The following is a 23,776-nucleotide window of genomic DNA, read 5'->3' as shown; positions in this document are numbered from 1 at the left end:
CAAAGAACTCTTGGAACTAGCTGTTAAAGAATTCCGTAGTCAGAATGACCTGGAAGTCAGGACGTGAGTCAGTGAGAAGGGAAGAGATGGAGTAAGGCCCCAGATGCAAGAAAATACTGGCTATCATCAGAGAAGAGCAAGAAACTGGAACAAAGTGGGCGTGAAACGCAGTAACAGGAAAAAGGGCGTATTTTGAGACCAGATGTCCTCCCAGTGCAGCTTTCGTCTGGTCCTGTTCTCTCTCCCATTCATCAAAGAGCAATGCAGCCACCAAACACCAACATCTGGGCCTGCCTGTTTGTTCTGGTCCTAATTACTGCCCTCTCACCAAGGCCGAAGGCCGGCTGACCATTGTTCATCTTCTGACTCTTGTTCACGAGGAGGTGCCACAGAACCCTTGCTTAGGAACCCCGTCAACCCCATCAACCCCTCCTCGGGCTCAGGCCAGCCTCCTTACCCCGCTGACTCGCTGTGAAGCTCTGGTCTGTCCGACTCTGCTTCTTCTCCACATGCTTGCCCAGGCCCAGCACGCCTGAGCCCCACCGCTCGGGCACCCACCGTCTCGAGGAGCTGGAGCACAGATTTCTAACGCAGCACTACCACTGTCTCTAGGGTTTCTCCAGTCACTTCCAATCACACTGGGGGGTTTCCCTATTTCTGCTCATGATTCCTTAGACTCACAGTCACCCAATGACAAAAGAAACCCAACCCCATTGGGTTATGTCCCCTCACAGCCTCTATACCCAGTTATTTAACAGATGCTCATGTTTTCCCCTCTACTCCCTTACTCCCCAGGGAGCAGAACGCTGGAACCCAAACTATTCCCACGCAGGTCTTGGACTTACGCGGTGACAATGGCGCTCACTGAACGCCAGTTTGCCCTGAGCGCCTTCATCGTAATGAGCTCTGCGGGAGTGTGAGGGTCTCCATATTCTCCATAGATCAGAATTAGACCCTCATCCTCCGACCCAAGTCTGTCTGTTCCAGCCTCTCTGTGCATCCTCACCCTGGTCACCCCGTTCTGCACACACCGCTGGTGGTCTTGAAGCTGACAGGACTCCTCATTTTTCAAACTCAATTCATCACTGCTGTTCAGGAACCCCTTCCTGACTGATGTTTTTCATTCTCCTCATTTCTTTTTCTTTCTTCTTTTTCTTTTTTAAGTAGGGCTTACACACATTATCCTGAGATCAAGACCTGAGCTGAGACCAGGGGTCAGATGCTTACCCACAGAGCCACCCAGGCACGCCTCACCCTCCTTTTTTATATATAATCTATACCACATTGTTTCATCCATCTCTAATATCATCTTCTATTATTTCACATTGTCCATCATGTCTTTGCAACCGACCCAGAGTAAAGTATGGTCATGATTTTTGCTTTTATGTTTTGTTTTACTATCCCTCCAAGGCTCCAACATGATGTGGAACATGGCCTGGGTATTTCATAAGAGTTACTGAATAAATGAGTTGGACAGAGTTTCAATACTGAGTGGCTAGAATTGATTTTAAATGGTTACGTCGAGGGTGCTGGAGAAAACAGTGCTGCACGGAGCGCACACTTACCAGAGAAGACGCTAGGTATCTTGGAAAGAAAGCTTTTGACAGTACGAATGGGGATCCCATTTTTTTCATCTTGCATGCGTGCTATGACGTCTTCCATCTAAATAACAATAATAAAATAATTAAAGCCTTTTAAAAGGTGAACTTTTTCAGAAACATCAGTTCTCATAACAACTCGTTATACCAGTCTTGCCCAGCTAAGCGTAATGCCATATCCTTGCCTTTCTACACTTCGTCACGTTAATACTTTTAGTTGGTTAAACAATGATGGAGAAAACAGTACGAAAGGCGGCCATTTTAAGGTCCATGAGGCTATTGAAAGGAATTCTGTGCTTTGACTATTCCCTCTCTCCTGGTTTCACATTCTTTGGGTATAAAGGTTGAGATAAAAGAGTGTTTATTTCTGAAGCTGTCAGAAACTACCGTCATAGCAAAATTCTCACTTCATTAGTATTATCTCTGTGGAACTCCCTGCAAAAGAAAATAGAAGCCTTAAAAGCATGTGTGTGGATTTCCTCTTTCAGAAAGCGAGTTTCTATGATTTGTTTCAATGTAAACTTCTTCGACCTGCCTAGAAATGCAGGACTGACCGCCAGCAACTGCTGCTTCTCTTGCCTGGGCATTTACTGAAGTGTGACATGAAACACACGCATGTGCACGCACACACGCACATACACGCACGCACACTAACACACGTGCGCGCACACGCACGCACACTAACACATGCGCGCACGTACACTAACACACGCGCGCGCACACTAACACACATGCGCACACACGCACGCACACTAACACGCGCGTGCGTGCACACGTACACTAACACATGCACACACACTAACACGCACGCACACACGCACACTAACACAAGTGTGCACACACGTACACTAACACACGCACGCACACTAACACGCACGCACACTAACACACGTGTGCACACACACGCACGTACACTAACACACGTGTGCACACACGCACGTACACTAACACACGTGTGCACACACACGCACGTACACTAACACACGTGTGCACACACACGCACGCACGTACACTAAAGTGAATGCAGCACTGCTGCTTTCTGCCCATCTGGTGAATTCTCTTCTACCTGTTTCAGTCTGGTTAGTATACACTCTCTCTTGCTTTTGAGATGTTTTCACAGTGTTACGAAGCCTAATGTGAAATTCAGATCTGAGTAACATTCATTCAGATGCTAATCCCTGTGTGTTTCCATGCCTGTGGCCCACATACACACACACACACACACACACAGGGGTCATATCATGGAGCTCACCATCCCTTCACTCATTCCCTCGCTCCACAAACAGCTACTGATCGCCGATTCTAGACCAGACTTACCGGGGGCACGGTGGATATGAACATGAATATACTACAGTTGCTGTCCTCAAAAAAAGTCACAGTCAATATTGAAAACAATGGTAAAATCTGAGTAAGGTTTGTAGTTTATCTAATAGTGGTGTACCGATATCAATCTCCTGTTTTTGGTCATTCTGCTAGGATTCTAGAAGATGTTTACATTATGGGGAGCTGTGTAAGGGCATCTGGGAATTCTCTGAACTATTTTTGTATCTTTTCTATAAGTTTAAAATTATTCCAAAAAAAATTTAACAAAATCATACTATAAACTTGGTATCAGTGAATTACCAAATTCCCATGAATACAACTTCAGAATGGTTTTCAACGAAGACCTCTCACTTGCATGGGTAAGTATTTTCAGATGTGTTCCCATGAGAAACTGCTCCCCAGAAACTGGAGATGTGGGGAGAGTGGGTTTCTGAGTCAGACAGGTCTGCATGGGACTGACTCTGCTCGTCTTGTGACCATCATGTTCACCTTTGAGCAAGGGAAGTAACCTTTCTAAGGCCGCTTCCCATCTTTAAGTGGTGATAATAATATTTATAGTCATTCCTTCACAATGTTCATAGGGTAGGGATGGGGCTGGGTGGAGGGTAAAGTACGTTAAGGTTAAAGCATAAAACATATATAAAGCCCCATACACAGACAGTAAACCTTGGACTTCAAATGTCCGCACACACCCCCAGTGCTTAGGGATGTTTAGTCCTCACTCCTCATGCTTTTTGGGGTTTTGTTGCGTTTTTTATGTAGCGGGAACACCGTTGTCTCTCTCCCCTGCCTCTTTCTGCCTCTCACACCTGCTGCTCCAGGGAAACTGGGCTGACTTAGCAGGTGAGAGAGTTGGGAATGAGAAATTGGTCCTGGGCACATCTCCCTTCCCTGGGGAAGCCCACCTCGAATTCTGCTGGTGGGAGGCCTGCCCTAGTGAGTGAGTATGACTGTTCAGGACTGAGTTGCAGGATTAATGTCCTCGATAATAGCTTTATCAGCAGTGCAGGTGATACTATGACCCCTTGCTGCCTTACGCTTCGGTTGTGATTCTCAACTGGTTTGGCATTCAGAAAAAGGTTTTTTTTATTGACCCTCCAAAGAGCCCAATAATAGCTAAATCTTTTCATGTAATCAACACAGCTCCTCTAAGTATAGAAACATGAAAATCGTCATACTTTTCTGACTTTTCGTTTTGTTAAGTTTGCCCTTCATCCACCTGACAGGGTGTCCTGGAATGATGAAAAGCGGCTCTGCCTTGTCTCGTGGCAGCCGGTAGACTCTTGGATTATGAGTTTAACAGTTTAAACCAGGTCAGATGAGACAGATGGGGACACCTCTGATGCCCCTTAACACCTCCACACCCTAGGATGTGGCAACAATCACCTCTGGTTGGGACTCAATTACAGTTCCTTGCTATGAGGAGAGAGAGGTGTTTTCTCTGCAGTCACACCACTTCTCAGCTCATTGGATCCCAAAGGAATGAGATTAGGAATCTGGGAATTGAAAGTGAGCTCTGTGGTTGTATTTTCAAAGTTTTAATCTTTCTGAGCCATAATTTCCATAATAGAGAAAAATTCAACTCCATGTAAAAAAGAAGATCTGTGTTCTAAACTGAAAATGTGATCACTGAAATGTATTCAGGTATTTTTATCTTTATTCAGATACGATGTATCTGTGAACTTTACCATGGCCTAGAATGAGCAACAAACAAAATAAACAACAAAACAAAAAAAAAAGCAAAGACAAAGACAAAACCGATCTGGTTTCTAAAAGCTGAAGCCAGTCTCAAAGGCCACATACAAACACACATCCTTGGGGCGTCTGGGTGGCTCAGTCCGGGTGGTGTCCGACTCTTGGTTTTGGCTCAGGTTGTGATCTCGTGGTTACGGGATCGAGCCCTGGGTTGGGCTACGTGCTCAGTATGGAGTGTGCTTGGGACTTTCTCCCTCTCCTTCTGCACCTTCCACTTCTTCTCTCTCTCTCTCTCAAATAAATAAATCTTTAAAAAATATAAATACATACATACATACATACGAACTAACACATCATCTTATTTGATGAAGTTTCCTTACATACTCACTTAGATTTTATTTATTTTTATATTAAGTATGGTTTTAACAGACTTGATTATCTGCTTTCCCACTATTTGCAATAGTAAATCAGATGGGAAATAGAATGTTAAAAGCAGACAAACTAATAGAGCAAGCTAGGCAGCAAGAGGGATGAGACACTGTACAAAGTAACGCCAAAAAACACTAAAATTCTGCGACATTTAAATGGAAGCCGAAAGGACTCAGCTACCTCAAACACCTGAAAGAAGGTATTTACACATACACACATCTATTGACTGATCGATCTATGATCTGTCATCCCCATCACGGTGCCACTGAGTTGTAAAGCGTTAGACTGTTTTCACTCGCACAAGCCCATTTCTAGGGTGAGGAAAATTTCAGCTTGAGATGACGGAACACTGAGCTATGGACAGGACCGCGGGGCATGGCTGGTCACTGAGGCTCTCTCTGAGTCTTACTTTCTGCACCCTTCAAATAAGAAGCTAGAGGCCTGCGACTGGTAAGATTTCTTCTAGCTACAAAATTACTCAAGTCTGGAAATAATCATCCGTGTTCAGAACCAGGTAAGTCTCCTCACTTAAGTCAAAGAGCCAGTTCCCTATCAGAGACAAATAGATGAGCCCATTAAATTGGTCAGGGCCTTTTACAAAATGCTTCCAACTGTCAGCACCTTTTAATATCAATGCAAATAGCAATGTGATTAAGAACGCGCAGTGACGCCAGTCAAATCTAAGTTTGAATCCTGGCCATGCTACCTGCACGTTGTATGAACAGGTAAGATACTCCACAACTCTGAGACTCTGTTTTCTCATCTGTAAAATGGAGATAATAGCATTATACATCTTATCAGGGCTGGGGATTGATGAAACAATGCTAATTAAATGTTTACCCATAATGCTGCCATTATCATCATCACGACATCATCAGCACCATCATCGTCATCACCTTTGTCCTCATCAACAAAAGTTTCTTCCCTCATCACTGTACTAGGAAGCCACAAGCCCTTCTTCTTTCTTTGACGGTCCAGCTGACAAAGATAGCTGTGATTAAATGCCAAATATTCATAAGAACCAACAATCGTCAATCACTTAGACAGAGATACCCACGGACAAGCTCTCTCTTAGCTTTCTTATAGAAGACTGGGCTGGTGTTGTCCTCCTAAAGTAGGGGGTTTGATGAGAAGAAATGTCAGGAAGAATATTTTTGCATATAAGCAAGGACTACGTAAACTATGGAAAGATAATATTTAGAAGAAAGGGAGAAATGAGGTTGCATTCATTTACGACAAAGTGCAAATGCCTCTACTGTCATATTTTCTTGATGAATTTGCCTCGTGAAGTGTAGAGAGTCAAAAAACTGAATTGAGATTGAGTACTCTTTGCAGAAGTAATCTTCTTCTCTATGTGAACGAATCTTCTACGTGTGTGAAGAGTAAAACAATTGTCTCTTGCAAAGTAATTTTGAGAATATCTAGGCTCGACTTGTTCAAAACATTTCTTATACCTCAATTAGAAGACCTTCACATTTAATTATTATAACAGTCTGTTCTCCCTTAGAGGTGAACGTCTTGAAAAACGAAATCTCACCTCACTCGTTTTTGTATTGTTGATACCTAAAGTGCCTGGCCCGCAAGGAAGGGTCAAAAAAAAGGGAGGGGGCGATACATTGAATCTCTGTTTATAGCACATGTTGGTTTTTCTGAGATGCAAAGCAAAAGTGCACGTTAAATTGTTTGAGATGCCTGAGATGTTGAAAATGGTTGTTGTGTTGGGGGGGTTTACCTTTTATCTAACATTTGTTGGGAAAAAACAGGCTGGGTCAGAAATACTGGGACAGAAGAGCTTAATGTACTATAAACTAAACTACTCTCCTTATTTTTGTTCCATTTCAGGCAGGGATTCTTCGCCTGTTTATTAGAGGAATTTCTTCCTTCTAAACATGAGGGTAAATCAGAGGCTATTGAGGAGGCCGCCTTCCTACTTGCAGATGGGACACTCGGGTTCCGGTCCTGAGGTGAAAGGCGCGGCCGAACGCCAAGACGCTGCTCTTTTTCCGGGAATTCATAACTAGCTTTTCCTTCGGAATAGTTCAGATGTCATGTCAACGCTTGTGATGTATTTCAAATGCTGCTCAGGGTAAACAGCGCCCGCCCTCCCACTTGGCGGAAAGAAAGGGAAAGCGGACTGGGCAGGCACCTCTCTGAAGAGCAGGACCAATTATTCTAAAGGGGCCTGCAGACAGGGGACTCCCACATACCTATGAAACCAAAACCGCTGCCTTGAAACCTTTCGGGTTTCGTCATGTTCTAACCAATGATGGGAGTTTAATTGAATTTACTTGTAGCGACGTTTGCCAGAGCTTTATCGTAATCTCAGGACGACTGATTTCATTAAGCCAGGAGCTTTACACAGAGACACCCCGACTGCAGGCGAGACGTGTATGAGAAGAAGCTAAACGTCTGGGACTCTGTAGTTCTGGAACAGAAACGAATCCATCAAAATCTCAGAGGAGGTCTTCCAACTTCTTACTGTAACCGCCACGAAGCACAGGCATTTGGAAACGGATGTGGGAGCCTGAACGCACCTGTCGAGGGGACTGTTTCCCGTGTGCACATGCTTCCAAATGACTGTGCACCACCACCGCTTTTAGCGCTGGCTGGGAGAGGAAACGATGAGTCAAGGGGTTCTCGGGCATCCTAGACAATTAGGGGGTGGCAGGTGTTACATAATCTAAACCTGCCTATAATTCTTTTTCCTTCCAGAAGCCTTGCTAAAGAAGACGATGATGTGCCCTTCTGAATCCCGTGCTGACAGCGAGAGCAGAGTCAGGCTCTAATGAAGGTTAAATAAGAATAATGAGATTAAAATTTGCAACCCAAACTGTTTTCTGCTACAATAACTCAATTAAAGCTGCTTCTAATTGGTATGATTTTCCCTCATGTTACAGTTGATGGTCGTCAGGATCTCAACTCAGAATTAATTACTTTTTCCTATGAAAAAGTCACCATTTTCACAATTATGACTAAAAAAATACACACATAAAGTCTAGTTACATGTAAATCTGTCCTAGCTCATCTCAAATGTAGATTTCTTTTTTCAGAAGCAGTAACTAATTTAAAAAGGTAGAGATTTTAGGCTTTTGTGATTTCACAGAAATAAAGACTTTTTTTCTTCTTTTTGGGAGGGGAGGGGCAAAGGGAGAGAGAGAGAGAATCTCAAGCAGGCTCCACACCCACTGTAGAGCCTGACACGGTCACAGGGCTCTGTCTCAGAACCCTGAGATCACGATCTTAGCAGAAATCAAGAATTAGGTGCTTAACAGACTGAGCCACCCAGACACCCCGGGAAATATTTTTTCAGGTTTATACATGTTATTTTCATTTGTTTTTAAATAAAGCAATTCTATCACCAATGTCAAGGAATATAACCCTATTCTAAATAAATAAATTAGTTAAAAACTATGCTCACTAGATTTGTTAGGATTACTTGGGTTACAAGTGATAGAATTCTGACTTAAACAAGGAAATGCGTTGTAAGCACTGTGGGATGTTTCATGTAACTCAAAGATCAGAATGTGAGTGGGTCTCAGGCACAGTTGACCTGAGGAACATTCTCTCTGGCTTCCATCTTGGCCCCACTTGTGTCTGCCTCACGTTTCTGCACCGACCAGAGGCTTCCCCTAGTTCTCCAACGTACACAGCAGGAATCATGGTATCCCTACCTTCTGAATTTTATAGTTTACAGTCTGGAAACCCAACGAGAAATTGCTTCTCCCTCTCATTCCCATACCTGAATTTTGGGCCTAACCAATGCTCTATAATGTAGGGGGTTGAGGCTGGAAAGGGTGCTGGCAGATAAAACAGTGGTGTTCACTAGAGTTTTATTCAATAGGAAAAACCTACTGAAAGGCAGAGGGATAGAGTTGTATCATAGGGGGAAAAATGTAAGAGAAGTCTAGGGAAACAGAGAGAGAAAGAGACCTCCTGCATAATGATGGAGAGCCAAAGACAAAGAGTGATGAGGAGAAGAATCACCGGGCAGACAAGCAAATCAACAGAAGTCGTTTTCGCAGCTATAGGAGGTAAAGAAGGTCCTTGGTAGTATTTGCCCATGAGGTAAAAAATGCAAGAGTATTAAATATCTATGACAGAGTAACTTAGGTTTTCAGAATTTTTGTTGTTGTTGTTCCTCTGCGGTATCATTTGTTTAACTCTCAAAAGAGCCTAATGGCTAATCGCTATTGCAGTCGGAGTTCAAGCAGGAGAGCTGCCGGAGTCTCCTGAAATACTGGGAAAGGCTTCATGAGAAAGCGAAGACCGACTGAGCTGAGCCTAGAGGGCAGCCAGGATAAAGCGATGGAAAGAGAAGAAGGATGCAGAACATTCGATTCCTGAGTCAACTGCTTCATCCTGGCTTCAAGACGAAGAAGAACAGGACTTTGCTGACAGCGGTGACCTTCATAGGAACCCTTCTCCTTCTGCGCCCACATCCAGCTATGTCCACGCTGAAGCCTGCCGTGACTTCCAAATACATCTCCGCTGTCGTCATCACGTAGTTCGCGGATAGCCTGCTTGGTATTCTCTCTGGGACGGACTCCTGTGCACACCTACCTTAGTCCGCTCAACTGACAGATCAACTCAGGAAGGAGTTGAATATGTCACCCTTCATTAAAAATTTTGATTGACCTGACAACCCCATGAGCTCTCTGTAAGTCAAACGACCTCTCCAACTTCTCCACAGTAAGGCCCCAAACGATCATTCCAGCCTTGTAACTGCCCACTGTCCTCACAAAACCTCAGGCTCCGCACATGCCCAGCTACGGCTCACTGCCTCACCTTCTCCCACACTTTTCCTTCTGCCAGCTGTGTCCTACCCTTTCCTGGGGAAATCTGAATCTACTTTTAGGATAATTTCAATGTTAACTTTCTTTCTGAAATCGTTCCTAATCCTTTCCACTGCCTCTCTCATGCCAACTGAATATAATCATAGCTCCTTTGGAACTCACAGATAATTGTATTGTCATTATTTTTCAGTATTTACTCCCACCTTACTTTATATGACTTACGTATAAGTTAATTCTGTACCTATTTACCATTCCTTTTAGAGTATAAATATTTTGATGATGAGCCCCCGCCTTGGCTACTTTGCCATCTGGGGCATAGAGCATAGGAATTGGTGGCAGAGGTCCTCTTATTTTTCGCTGTATATATTTTGTGCTATTTGTATGCTTGTTTATTTTTTAACCATGAGCATGTATTACCTTTATAATTATTTTTTCACTAGAAATTTGGATTATTTGATAATGCTCACTTTATTGGAATGAAAATCTTATACTGTAAGCCCTTTATTCAAACATCTACTGTCACATATTTTAGGGTCAAATGTCCCTAGCTGCCTGCTATAATATACCATATGTAGACATTCTGGGCAATGACTAGTAGTCTTCAGCAACTAAACTGGTCTACCTAGAAATCACCTTTTTTTCCCCTGTCTTTTAAATTTGGAGCTAATGGACTAAACTGTTTACATTCATTTTAAATTAGTCACACCTCATTATCACCCTGGTAGACAGAATCGATAGTCTAATCATTAGCCCTTACTCAGGGCACAGGAGAAATCCTGATAAGTGGAAAGTCTTTCTTGATAACTTTCTCACTGATGCAGACACCTGATTGTGGATGAGCTCTTTTCTTATTTTAGCTTCTGGAATTAACTTGAAATTCCTCAGCCTCTAGGGTTTAGCAAAGATAGACCATTCTCTTAAAATAACTCGACAGTGAATCCTTAGGAAACAAATTATCTAAAGACAGCCATTGGTTTGGGTGAGAGAAAAAGGCACGAGAATGCAGAATATGCCCTGGGTTTACAAATGCTCTGACATTTAGCAGGAAGGACCAGCAAGAGATACCAAGGGGCGCTCCACCAAGCTTGCCATTTTATCAGTCTCCCTAATGGAAAGGGCCGTACATTACTGTCAAAGAGCACAACAGCTCAACAGTGGTTTTGGACTGTAAGAGTTACTCTAGTGTTTCAGTTCTTTGATTAAATCTTGGCTTCTCTCTATAGCCATGTATGTCTTCATTGTTCATAAATTCATCCAAATCTTTCTGAAGTCATTTAAGTTATGTGGCTCCTCGGGTAATAAATTCTGTAACTAAATTGCCTGCTACTTGAAGTCATAGTTCCTATTATTTCATATTTGCCTCACTCAAGATTAAAAGACATGCCCTTGGGGAACCTCAGTGGGCTGAGCACCTGACACTTGGTCTCAGCGCAGGTCTTGATCTCAGGGTCCTGAGTCCAGGCCCCACATTGGGCTCCATGCCCAGTGTGGAGCCTACTTTAAAAAGTTAATAGTAAAGTAAAATAGAAGACACGCCCTCATCATAAAATTCCAGAATTTAGTGACTAAGACTTTGTTTATCATATTCACGGTACATAAATCTATAAATCCTCACCCTGACTGTCTCGTTCCCTCTCTGTGGTAAGGAGGCCCGCCCTCTCGCAGATTCTCACCTGACTGTCTCGTTCCCTCTCTGTGGTAAGGAGGCCCGCCCTCTCGCAGAGCTCTGCAGAGAGCGCCTCCCTTGGCGCTGCCAACCCTACCTGATAATGATCAACAAAGCTTGGTCAATTGCTGACCACTGGGCACCACAGACCCATTTCCAGAAGCCTACGAAATAAACTCTCCCTTCCTCCGATACCTTCACACTCGGCAGATCAGAGATACATGCTTACGCCCTTCTCCCTCCCTCACTGAAGACCAGAGATGAAGAACCCTCTTGTATATCTCAGCCATCCGCATAAAGTGACTGGGATCAGAGATTTAACCGGCGGCAGAAAGAAGGCTCTCCTCGTGGTGTTTTGTGATTCAGAAAACGCTACATTTGCTAAAGGCCTAGTACATCCCCGTGGTTCTGTAAACACCTCACCAAGTTACAGACTTCAAATCCAGGAACTGTTAAAACAAATGGTGTTTCTACCATTGGCTTCGCCCTTCATCCTTTCTCTCTTCACCTCTCCTCAGATTTACCCCTCAAGAGATACGTTTTCTAGGTACCTACGTTCTCAGGGATCATTAATGTTACTATCTCCTATTATAAGAACATTCACACCTACCGCTCAAAGAAATGAGTGTCACCTGGGATATGTTTTTGAGCTCTTAGATAAAAAATTTATGTCAAAATTATTCGAGTCATTGAAGTCTTCACTTGATTACAGAAAATCTGAATGGTTTCAAAAAGATTTCGATGAATATAAATTCCTAAGAATTCATAAGAGTAACAGACACAGGAACGGCTATGAAGGGAAGATGGAATTTAAATCAGAAACATTAGATTCATTTTTGCTCTTATGTTAAAACATAAATCATTTAACTGATAATTCAGTTTCAACATGGAATTATCTACAAACTATAAAATATACTGAGGTCCACCCTTGCACAAATTCAATAAGCATCCAATATTTGTGAACAAAAATGTCATTAATATGACATACTGAAGTTGACATAGCAAGAAAGACAATAAAAACCTGAGTTTATTTTACCCCCTCCTTTCTTCCTCTTAGCCTCTTTAAGGAGTTCTCATATCATCAAGCCTATATAACAATATTTTTGTTATATAGTGTAGTGTAGAAATCAACCGAATAAAAGTACACACAGGAATATGGATACCGTATTTCACCATTCCATGAAAGATATTACCATACATTCATTATTCGTACTGTAAGAATCTACAGTGATTCACAGAGAAAGATCTGAAAGTTCTTCTTTCAAGGTCTCTCATCATTACACAATTTTCCTAACAACGCTTGGCATTATGTGGGACAATGTTGGGAACACTGGGATAGAAGAGAGGAGGCAAGAAGTCTGTGCAATCACTTTGAACAGGTAAGCTTCAGAGTCAGCCACGGGGCTAGAGATAATAGAGGGTGCTATGCAGTCCAATCCAAATGTGAAACAATGAAATGAGGCTAAGTTAAAGATTCAGCTGGGAGACGTATTAGTTCAGTCATCATGGGAAAGCCTCCCATCTGAAGCCTCTGTATCTTTCTTCATCAAATGGAGATAACTCTACTCACTTCTCATGTTCAATGAGGATCAAATGATGTATATGCCACATTGTTTCCAAAACTAGCAAGTATGATTATGAATATCATCCTTAAGTCACTGAGCACACGTCCCCAAGTCTCCTTAAGTGAAGTTAAATTCTGATTGCAGAAAATCAAGCATTACTAAAAAGGACTTAAAAAAAAAAAGGAATTTGATCTCTGATCCATCTTTTTTTTTTTAAGATTTTATTTATTTATGTGACAGAGAGACAGCCAGCGAGAGAGGGAACACAGCGGGGGAGTGGGAGAGAAAGAAGCAGGCTTCCAGCGGAGGAGCCTGATGTGGGGCTTGATCCCAGAACGCCGGTATCATGCCCTGAGCCGAAGGCAGACACTTAATGACTGCGCTACCCAGGCACCCCCTGATCTCTGATCCATCTTACACTCACTTTTTTTTTTTTGTCCTTCCTGTCCCCTTAGCCTGGTTAGAGCTATGAATGTGAGGGGAAGTTCTCAGAGTCCATTCACTGTCAGGGAGACTTCAGATACAGAAAATAAGCAAGAGGTTCAAGACCAGTAAGGAAGGTGCAGTGAGTGAGGGAACGTAAGTGGCGCGTGTTCTCACAGCATTGATCACGGTGGGAAAACATGGCAAACTCTCTGAGTTAGAGAGACCAGGCATCTGTGGTCACCGTGGAATGCACTGTTTTCCAACCTGGAGCCACCAGGCAGCCTGTTGCCCACATGCCTGCTGGAAAACCTAGGACCTGAACGTTCTTGCTAGGGCCCAGCAGACAGAGGTGTGAGGGCCTCTCTAAGGATGAGGAAAGGACGCTCATCCAGTGGTTTCGTTGATGGGCAGGTTCACCTGGATGAGATGCTTCTTTTGTCAAAAGGCAAAGGACAATGCCAAATGAAGTCATGCCCTACCCAGACTCCTTTGTCAACAGGGCTTCTGTAAGAGAATTAAGCCCTTCAGAATAGGAGTGATTATCTTCTCCATTCTCTCAAGGTTGGTAGAGGACCAGCAGCAATCAAATGCGTAGCAGAGAGGTTACTTTATCATGTACAATGGCTCCTCAGGCAATTAGGGCTTCATATTCTTGGAAAATCCAGGTTGAGAGCATTACTCAAGACGAGACCTGTCTGTGCATGGAGGGCTAATTTTGGAGCCACAAGCAATACCTGTGCTCAGCTTCCACTGAGAAGAAACATGTAGCTCTTCTGCTAAAACCACACATTTTTAATGACATGATACCACGATTTGTTACTTAAGTAACTTACTTTATGGCAAGTTCTTTTGTAAAATGGAGGCTCAGAGATGACTCTGGGACCATTTTAGTGCAGGTTTGCCGGGAGTGATCAAAAGGATGACTTGTAGTCCCCTCCACCACATAGGTCCCCCTGTCATCAGAAAGTAGCATTCCTGCAAAACCGAAGTGACCTCTCTTAGGCTCTTCTGATCTCTTCAGTCACATCTTGCCAACAGATACATAAAATAAATGGAGATAAAGCACAGATGGTCACACATACAATTCAAAGACATGGATGCAAATGGAGGGGTTTATGCTAAGTGAAATAAGTCAAGCAGAGAAAGACATTTATCATATGGTTTCACTCCTATGTGGAACGGAAGGAATAGCATTGAGGACATTAGGAGAAGGAAAAGAAAAATGAAGGGCGGGATAGCAGAGGGAGAGATGAACCATGAGACTGCAGGAAACAAACTGAGGACTTCAGAGGGGAGGGGGGTGGTGGGATGGGTTAGCTTGGTGATGGGTGGTGGGGAGGGCACGTATTGCATGGTGCACTGGGTGTTATACACAAACAATGAATCACGGAACATTACATCAAAGACTAATGATGTACTGTATGGTGACTAACATAACATAATAATAAAAAATAAAAATAATAAATGAATGAATGAATGAATGAATGCATGAACCCAAAGCTCTGGTGGTGTGACGGGGAGACACTGGGTGTAGTTCCTGGAGAAGGCACTAGGCGGCGCCACTCTCACTGCCCCAGGGTGAGCGCTGTCTCTGTAAGGGCTTGCTGCAAAAAGGATGCTTAACACACCACTTTTTGCCTTTTTCATAAAAGCGAAAATCATCTTTGGATTTGTGTTGGTTAGTAAAAACCGGCACTAATGTAGGTCTTTCATAAAAGCAGAGTGGCACAAAGAGAACTTTCTAAAAGCGGTGATCCCTATACAGGATTAATGCTAGCAGAGGTTCGCCCAGCCCGCTTAGTCGAAGAACTAATACCCTGCCTGCGACTCATTCAAAACCATTTTTTTTTTTAAAAAAAGGATTATAACCTGAATGTAAGGCAAAAGCACTTAGAAGGCCAAAAGCACAATCATGCCAATGATGGTTTATCTACTTCAGATGCACACACTAAAAATAAATATATGCATGCCGATTTGGCTCTTTGCCTTATGTTCATGCTTTTCAAGGGTTTAAATTGGTCTTTGCTGCTGCCGAGCTTGACCTTTCCTCCTGTGTGACATTCCTTGGTTTACTCATTTCATAGATTGATTTTTAAATTTCAATTTCCTAGAATTCTTTTGAGATCAGTGAGTAAATTGTAGAAAGGCAAAAGGAAAAGAATTTCCCCTTTAACTCTACCTCTGCTAGTGCTGCCAATTCAAGGCACTATAAAGTTAAAATGGACTTCATTTTTCAGAAGCATTTGAACAGTCATATCGATCTTCCCAACCCACTGAACAGTTAGCTCTTAAGAAGGGAAAACTCAATGTGACTTTTCTGGTTCCTCCTACACATGGGCAAGGCTGGAGGGGGGAATTGGCAAAGTCACCTCCTGGCTGATCCATCTACAAAAGAAAGCTCTCTGTACAGGGCTCACTGCAACTGTTCATTCATTGTCCTCCACTCTCAGGAGAGAAATTAGGATGCACGGTGCGTTAGCTTATACCAAGTCCCTAAGCAAACCAGGTCTAAGCAGAGACATGCAAATGGATAACTTCTAGTCCAATAACTTTCTTTTATATCCCTCATGATTTTGTTTTCTCCATACCAAGGAAATCAGAACTCCTGGTTGCCTTCTTCCTGATAACAGTTCTCAACAATTTCATGAGAAAATGGAAAAAAAGGGGGGGGGAGGGAGTTTGCCTTACTTATTACTAGATAGTGTCTATTATCTTACAGTTAAAACATAGACTTCAGGGGCGCCTGGGTGGCACAGCAGTTAAGCGTCTGCCTTCGGCTCAGGGCGTGATCCCGGCGTTCTGGGATCGAGTCCCACATCGGGCTCCTCCGCTATGAGCCTGCTTCTTCCTCTCCCACTCCCCCTGCTTGTGTTCCCTCTCTCGCTGGCTGTCTCTATCTCTGTCGAATGAATAAATAAAATCTTTAAAAACAAAACAAAACAAAACATGGACTTCAGAAGGTCTCAGCAGACTTAGACTTAGCAACTGTGGTTGGCTTGCAGCTGTTCCATGGCACTGGCCAAAATCCTAATCTGAAATCCTAATTGTATTTGGTTGCTATCAGAGGCACACGTACCACTCCAAAAATACTTCAAGTATAGTAATGTTATAATTAATTATTATAGTGTTTATGTGTGTGTCTAACCTAATTATGGAATATAATCATTTTTTTTAAATTTATTTCTTTGAGAGAGAGAGAGAGAGAGCGCGCCATGAGGAGGAGGGGCAGAGGGAGAGGGAGAGAGAGAATCTCAAGCAGACTGCCTGCTGAGCACAGAGCTCTATGCGGGGCTCGATCTCATGATCCTGACATCACGACCTGAGCCGAAATCAGGAGTTGAACACTTAACTGACTGAGCCACCTCGGTGCCCTGGAAGGTAATCATGTTTAATACTGGTTTGAAGGAATAGTCCTTACATCAACTGTATTTCCCTTCCAGATTCTATAAGGTGTGTGAGGTTTACAACTGTTAGGTCTCAGGGGTTCACTCGACCTGCAGTATATGCACTTACATGTAAAAGGAGCCACACTGACAGTGTCTCCCAGGCGAAGACTGTCTCTTTCCTATAATCTATAAAGTGCTTCCTTGTATGTTGTGCCATGTATAACACCACGTACAGCTAAAAACTAAGTCATACTCCTAGGGAAATGGAATAGCATTGACTGAACGTGTACACAAAATTTATAATGAAATTATTTCTTTTTTTCATTCATATCTGCTCACTTATTCAGTTCCTAAATGCATTCCGTTTCTTCCAGTGAATGTGGCTGGAGGGCAGATAGAAAATACTGAGGAAACAGATATAAATGCTAAAATCATCAATTCACCCAAAAGACTGGGAAAGATCTCAATGTCCTTTCTGCATGTTTAAACCCTTGCCAGGATGCAGATTTCATTACACAGCACTTTTCTCCTTTAAGCCAACATTCCTTATTACAAAGCCCAGTATCACATGCTGTGTAATGCATATGTTGCCAAGGCAACAACAGAGCTATACGCCAAGCAGGGAAAATAGAAATTAACCTTGGACAATTACCTAGCATTGCAAAGAAGGAAGGTAAAATATGGCATAGCACAGTTATGCAACACATGGTTGTATGAATAGAAACAGAGTCCAGGTGAAGGGAATCATAGCCGAGGTGCCAGTCAGGGGACACTGCGGTAAACTGGGAATTACAGCTACACAGACAGTAAGACCTTCCTCCACATCGTATGCTTATAGAAATTTGTATGCAGCTTTTCGGAGGGAGGGTGGGTGTTAATGGGATGTTCATGTTTTTAAAGCACAGGAATGAAATAATAGAAAAAATATATATTGGTCTCTGCCCTGGCTTCCTGACACAGAGCTCCTAAATCCCGTGGAATTTCCCAGGTGACAGAGTGTCTTTTGTTCTAGTAAGGTGACTCTTGATGGGTTCCTGGGTGGGGCTGGGTTGGTCACCAGAAAGACCAAGCCATGATAGAAGCTTGGAATTTTCAGTTCCATTGCCCATTCTCCAGGGGGGAGGGGCTGGAAATGGAGTTAATGATCCACCATCCAAAAACCCCAGTGGTAGGGGGTGTGGGGAGCTTCTAGGTTGGTGAACAGATGCACATGCTGGGAAGATAGCACATCTCAACTCCAAGGGGACAGGGGTTTCTTCTGCTCTTAGGACCCCTCCAAACCTTGCCCTATGTATCTCTTCATCTGGCTGTTCATCTCTAACTTTTATCATATCATATTCTTTATTATATAATAAACTAGTAAATGTGTTTACCTGAGTTCTGTAAACTGTTCTAGCAAATAACTGAATCCAAGTGGGGGAAAAGTCAAGGGTCAGAAGTTGTGGGGAACCTTGGGCCCCACTACTTGTGTTTAACATAAGGTGGAGGCAGTCTCACAGCACTGAGCCCTTAACCTGTGGGGTCGACACTAACTGCAGTTAGTGTCACAGCAGAATTGACTTGTAGAACACTCAGCTGGTGACTTAAGGAGCTATTTGGTGGGGAAAACCCCATACATCTGGTGTTAGAAGTGTAAATGTGGCAGTCGTGTGAGGGTAAAGGAGAACCACTCCAGAACAGATGGTTTTCCATACGATACACAAGTCTACATTTCAGTGATGACTTAAAAACGTGCCCTGTGACACGCACACACACATCCATGCTTTTATATGTATACACCATTTTCCAGCTCAGCCCAGCTGCAATTTCAATGAAGTGTTTGGTTTCTGACAACTACTCTTCACCTCCACCTCAACATACACCCTTTTTTGCTTCTGATCCCTCTTCTGCTACCGTTGCCACCGTGAACGTTCCTACCCCACCCACATGCAGCGACACATTCCTGATTACACTCCCATTTCCATCACTGCTTCCTCCAATCATTTCCTTCTGGATAATCCCGCCAGATCAATATTTCTGAAGCACAGGTCAAATCATGCTATTGGGTTCATTGTATGTACCGCTACCACTAAGCACATACCTAAAACACCTTCAATGGCTCCACACTGCCTACTGAATTAAGTATGATTTAAAATTTCTTTTACGTTTTGGGGCACCTGGGTGGCTCAGTCGGTTAAGTGGCTGAGTTCAGCTCAGGTCATGATCTCAGGGTCCTGGGATTGAGCCCTGCATCAGGCTCCATGCTCTGCGGGGAGTCTGCTTGACATTCTCTCTCTCTGCCCCCCTCCCACTCATGCTCTCTCTCTCTCTCTAATAAATAAATAAAATCTTTAAAATTTCTATTATGTTTCTTATCTCCAACTGTTTGGGATTTGACATACTGTCTACATATGCATGTGTTACTTTATGTTCTTAATTAATAATTAACGTTATTAATTATAGTATTAATTTATTAATTGGTCAATATTGGTTTTCTTAATGAATAATTAAGAAAATAAATTAATTAAAGAAGGAGGCCCTTAGACCAAAGTGGTCCTACTACTTTGGTGGCCTTTGAAAACAAACCAAAACCTAAGCCTGTAAACACCTCGATGTTAAGAAATTGAAACCTAAGGCTAACCAATCAGAGTCAGCTAACTACTCTTTCCCAAATTAGGCAAATGCTAAGGACAACCAGTCACAAACAGCCAAGTAGGCTTGAAGCTATGGCTGATCAATTTCCTTGCTTTGATTCTATACCTTGCCTATAGAAGTCTTTCCCCGCCTCCCATCTGCAGAGTGCCACTGACCAGGTCTGGTTTGGCGATGGTATATCGGAATCTATTTTTGTTCAGATAAACTCTTAAGATTTTTAACATGCCTCAGTTTATCTTTTAACAATATATATATGTGTGTATGCACACACACACACACACATACAATCTTTGTTTAGTCTTTTCATTGCTTCATTTTTAGTCTAATCAAATGTCTATTGAACAAACAGAAATGACATTAGTGGGAATTAGAGCTAAGGGCACTCCAACAGAAACATACTTATATTCAAAAACCACCTCATCGTGGACTAAAGACTTATTGGATTATCTTGAGTGTCAGGAGTCTCGAGAACTTTTAAGTAGGCTTGATATGGGGAAGGGGAAAGCAACATTTATTGTGCACCACACACAAGCCAGGTACTCCCCACACAGTATTTCATTACATATTCATAACAACTGCAAATTCGGGATTACCAAATATGATTAAATATAAGATGATAATGTCCTCCACAAGATGTTACACTCACACCAGCTCAATCACTGGCATCTGCAGAAACTTATAAAGGTTATGTAAGGGAATGTTTAAAAGAGGCAAATACACTTACTGTGCATTTAATAATTATTTACAACTTAGATATTATTATAAACAAACTCTGAAAGAGCATATATATATTTTTTAAAGATTTTATTTATTTATTTGACAGAGAGAGAGACAGTCAGCGAGAGAGGGAACACAAGCAGGGGGAGTGGGAGAGGGAGAAGCAGACCCCCAGCGGAGGAGCCCGATGCAGGGCTCGATCCCAGGACTCCGGGATCACACCCTGAGCCGAAGGCAGACACTTAACAGCTGAGCCACCCAGGCGCCCCTGAAAGAGCATATTTTTAACACACACATGAAGTGGTAACTTTTTCCAGAGTATAAATATTCACCAGAAGTCAGACAAGGGGGCGAGGGGGACAGTCCTGCACGAAAGTTGCCACACATGGTATTGTCTTCATGCTACGGAGGAGAGGAGAGGCTGAGTACGTTGGGGACCTGCCCAAGGATCCGTCTGCCCGGTGATACTAAAACACAGTGATGTTGAACTACTGACAATGATTCCCCCCTTTGGCAAGCGTAAGCCCCACAGGGACCCCGAGATAGTCTGATACACCCTCCACTGAGAACCCTCAATTTCTGCAGGTCTCCACCAGTACAGAAAAGCTGGTGAACTTTACTTTCTGTAGCTGGAATAAAGAAAACAATAGCTTTGGTTTTTATTGTTTTAACGGAAAAATAAAAATATTGAAGATATGTTTAAACCTGTATCTGGTGCCTTAACATTTTGATAACTCGTGGATATACAACTTTGGGAACGAGGAGCAGGAAGCATGTGACCTTCATTGTCCAGAAGAACCAGGTGAAACTCTCAGTTCTGTCATTTGCTGAACGATTCTAGGAAAGTCCAGTTGACCCTTGCACAACTTGGGGTGTTATGAACACTGCCCTACACCCCCACTAACCACTGTTGAAAATCTACATATAACTTTTGACTCCCCCAAAACTGAACTACTAATAGCCTACTGCTGACCAGAAGCCTCACCGAGAACATAAACAGTGGATTAACACATATTTTGTGAGCCATACGTATTATATCCTGTATTCCTACAATAAAGTAAGCTAGAGAGAAGGAAATGGCACTAGGAAAATCATAAAGAAGAGAAGAGGACATTTACAGTACTGGACTGTATTTACTGAAGAAAATCTGCATATAGGGGGACACGCACAGTTCACCCCGTGTTGTTCAAGGGTCAACTGTAATTCAACCTCTCTGAGCCTTAATCTCCTTTCCCATAAGATGAGAATTCTAATTGCTTGATGAAATGTGTGTTTGTCCATGTTTGCTTCCCCTCCCCTCTCCTGAGTAAACTCCAACATGGTAACTATTTCCAGAAGTGCCTACTCTGAGGAGAAACGGTCCTATTATCTGAGTGGCTATTATGACTTGATTCCTCTTTGATTATTAATTAATAATAATTATTATTCATCCCCATAGCATTTATGAGGTTTAAATTAGCAGAAAATTTAAAGCTCATTCTTCAGGGAACTGTTTCTTCTTAATCGGTTATTTCTCTGTTCAGACCCTGTGAACAAATCCAGTAGCTCTCTCTGCAGAAGCTTGGACTCCAGGTCAACTACGACAGGCCGCCAGCCTATGAACAAGCAAGGTCCTGCATCCCTTACCTGATGTAAGGAGCCAGGACCCCATCCAGCTTATACGGACTCGCAAAACATGTCCTTTGTCCTTTGTCCTTGTCCAACAGTTACCTCTGCTTCATCTTAATGTTAAAGTCTCTGCCTTGGGAGGAACACACGGTTCCTTGATATAATGTAGGATGCAGGTATAGGCATGTTTTCTAATTATGCCTACACAACCTTATGCCCACCTTGACATGTCATGACAAAGCTCCCCTTTCTGAATATTCATCCTAAACCCTAAACAAAAAGAACCCCCTCACCGCTGCTGAGGGACTCACAACTTTGGAAATTATTCCCCATGACCTCCTCATTTGATGCAAGTAAAGACTCCCATAGTGACAATGCCACCTGTGTAGTCTCCCCTGTAACTCACTAAGGAGCGAACTCACATTAGTACAGTTACACATTTATGTCACGCTATAGTGTATTACACTATAGTCATCTGTGTACATCTCTTATTTCTGCTGCCCCCAATACACAAAGAGAAAATGGCCAGACCACACACGGTGATGGAACTCTGGCCCCACAGCCTCTGCATCCAGCCTGGGAAGCCAAAATCACAGCATCACAGTGAGCCCCAAACAGCCAGGACCTGGGCAATCCATCAGCCTCCCTAATTTTTACTCCTGTGTCTATCTCAGGATCAACCAGTAAAAGCTAAACATGATCCCTCAACCAATCACTTAGGATGCTCGACTATGGGCTCCCCATGCCAAAACTTCAATCAGCGCGTGTCTGCCGCCTTCCTTCTTTCACTGTGAAATCATCCCACTCTTCTGCCTGCCTCTGAATGTCTACCAAATGTAAGCGATGGTGGCCAAATCCCTTTCTAGGCAAGCTCTGAATATTCTTTTTCTCATTTGGATGACCTCCATTGATTTCCATACTTATCAAACCTTTCCATACCTTTTATACCATAGAGAGAGAGAAAGGGAGAGAAAGTGAGAGGGAGAGAGAGATGGAGTAGAGTATTTAGAGCAAATTCTTGTCCAAAATGATGTCTTTTATAAAACCAAAGTCCCTTTTCAGTTCTAACATTCTATAACTAATACCAAGGTGTTGAGGTCAAATAAAACACTGATTTGGTAGATAGTTGAGCAACTGATCAGAAATACATTGTTCCTATGTAAAAGAATGAGTTGCTTTGAATCTCAAGACAAGTTACAGGCTTAAAGTGCTATACCTTAGAAGTTCTAAAAGGCCAAATTAAACCCCAACCACTTCCAGCCTAGTAATGCCATACTGCTCATTTTAGAACCATGGGTATAAAGTTATATGATTTCTTCCAGGATGCATTTATCCTCCTACTAAATAAATATCAATTCACTTTTTCAAAAAATCCACTTGCCTACCCTTAAGGGCCCTGAATGCTAATTCTCAAATGCAGAGGCAAGAGCAAGGGTGCTAGCAATGAATTCAGGCCCTAGTGGAGACAATCATTTTCCCCCGGTGTGTTTGTATTGTGTGGCTTAGGCTGACTTCTCCTTTTCTTCTCACCAGCCCTGGTCACTTGTTTTGGATCAGTTTCCCTTGGGGAGTAAGAACATTGCTCTCCCTGCCAAAGGGCCATCTCTGTGTCTTTGCAGTTGGTGTTAGGTATCGATAGGCAGGGAAGCCATGAAAATGCCGTGTCTAGGAAATCTGTGCTCTTAGAAAGTGGAGTCACATGAAATCGGAAGTTATATGACATATACTTAGACTGCTCTAAAATTTGCATTATACATGGAATTTTTAAGCTTTTATTGCAGAAAAATTTAAATAGACACACAAATAAACAGAATACATTGGGCCCCCCCATGTACTCATCACTCAGCTGTAGTAATCATCAATTTATTATACCAATTTATGTTTTAAAAGCAATAGAAACTCTCTTTAAAAAAGATATGATTCAAGAAAATATATA

At 42.7% G+C, this 23,776-nt stretch overlaps 1 protein-coding gene across 2 annotated transcripts in view; it reads right to left on the bottom strand.

Moving 5' to 3' along the window:
* RGS7 (regulator of G protein signaling 7) overlaps positions 1-23,776 on the bottom strand; it is a 550,126-nt gene that overhangs the window by 240,467 nt on the left and 285,883 nt on the right. For both annotated transcript variants that reach the window (XM_087859757.1, XM_087859761.1), the window contains exon 3: positions 1,566-1,662. In XM_087859757.1, coding sequence (XP_087715883.1) covers positions 1,566-1,662 — 97 coding nt within the window. The remainder of the gene's footprint in view (positions 1-1,565; positions 1,663-23,776) is intronic.

Source organism: Ursus americanus, chromosome 2 (genome assembly GCF_024610735.1).
Source record: "Ursus americanus isolate L20-20 chromosome 2, mUrsAme1.1.p, whole genome shotgun sequence".
NCBI classification, from domain to species: Eukaryota; Metazoa; Chordata; class Mammalia; order Carnivora; family Ursidae; genus Ursus; species Ursus americanus.
Note: the sequence above shows the minus strand (reverse complement) of the source record. Positions and strands in the feature narration are given on the sequence as shown.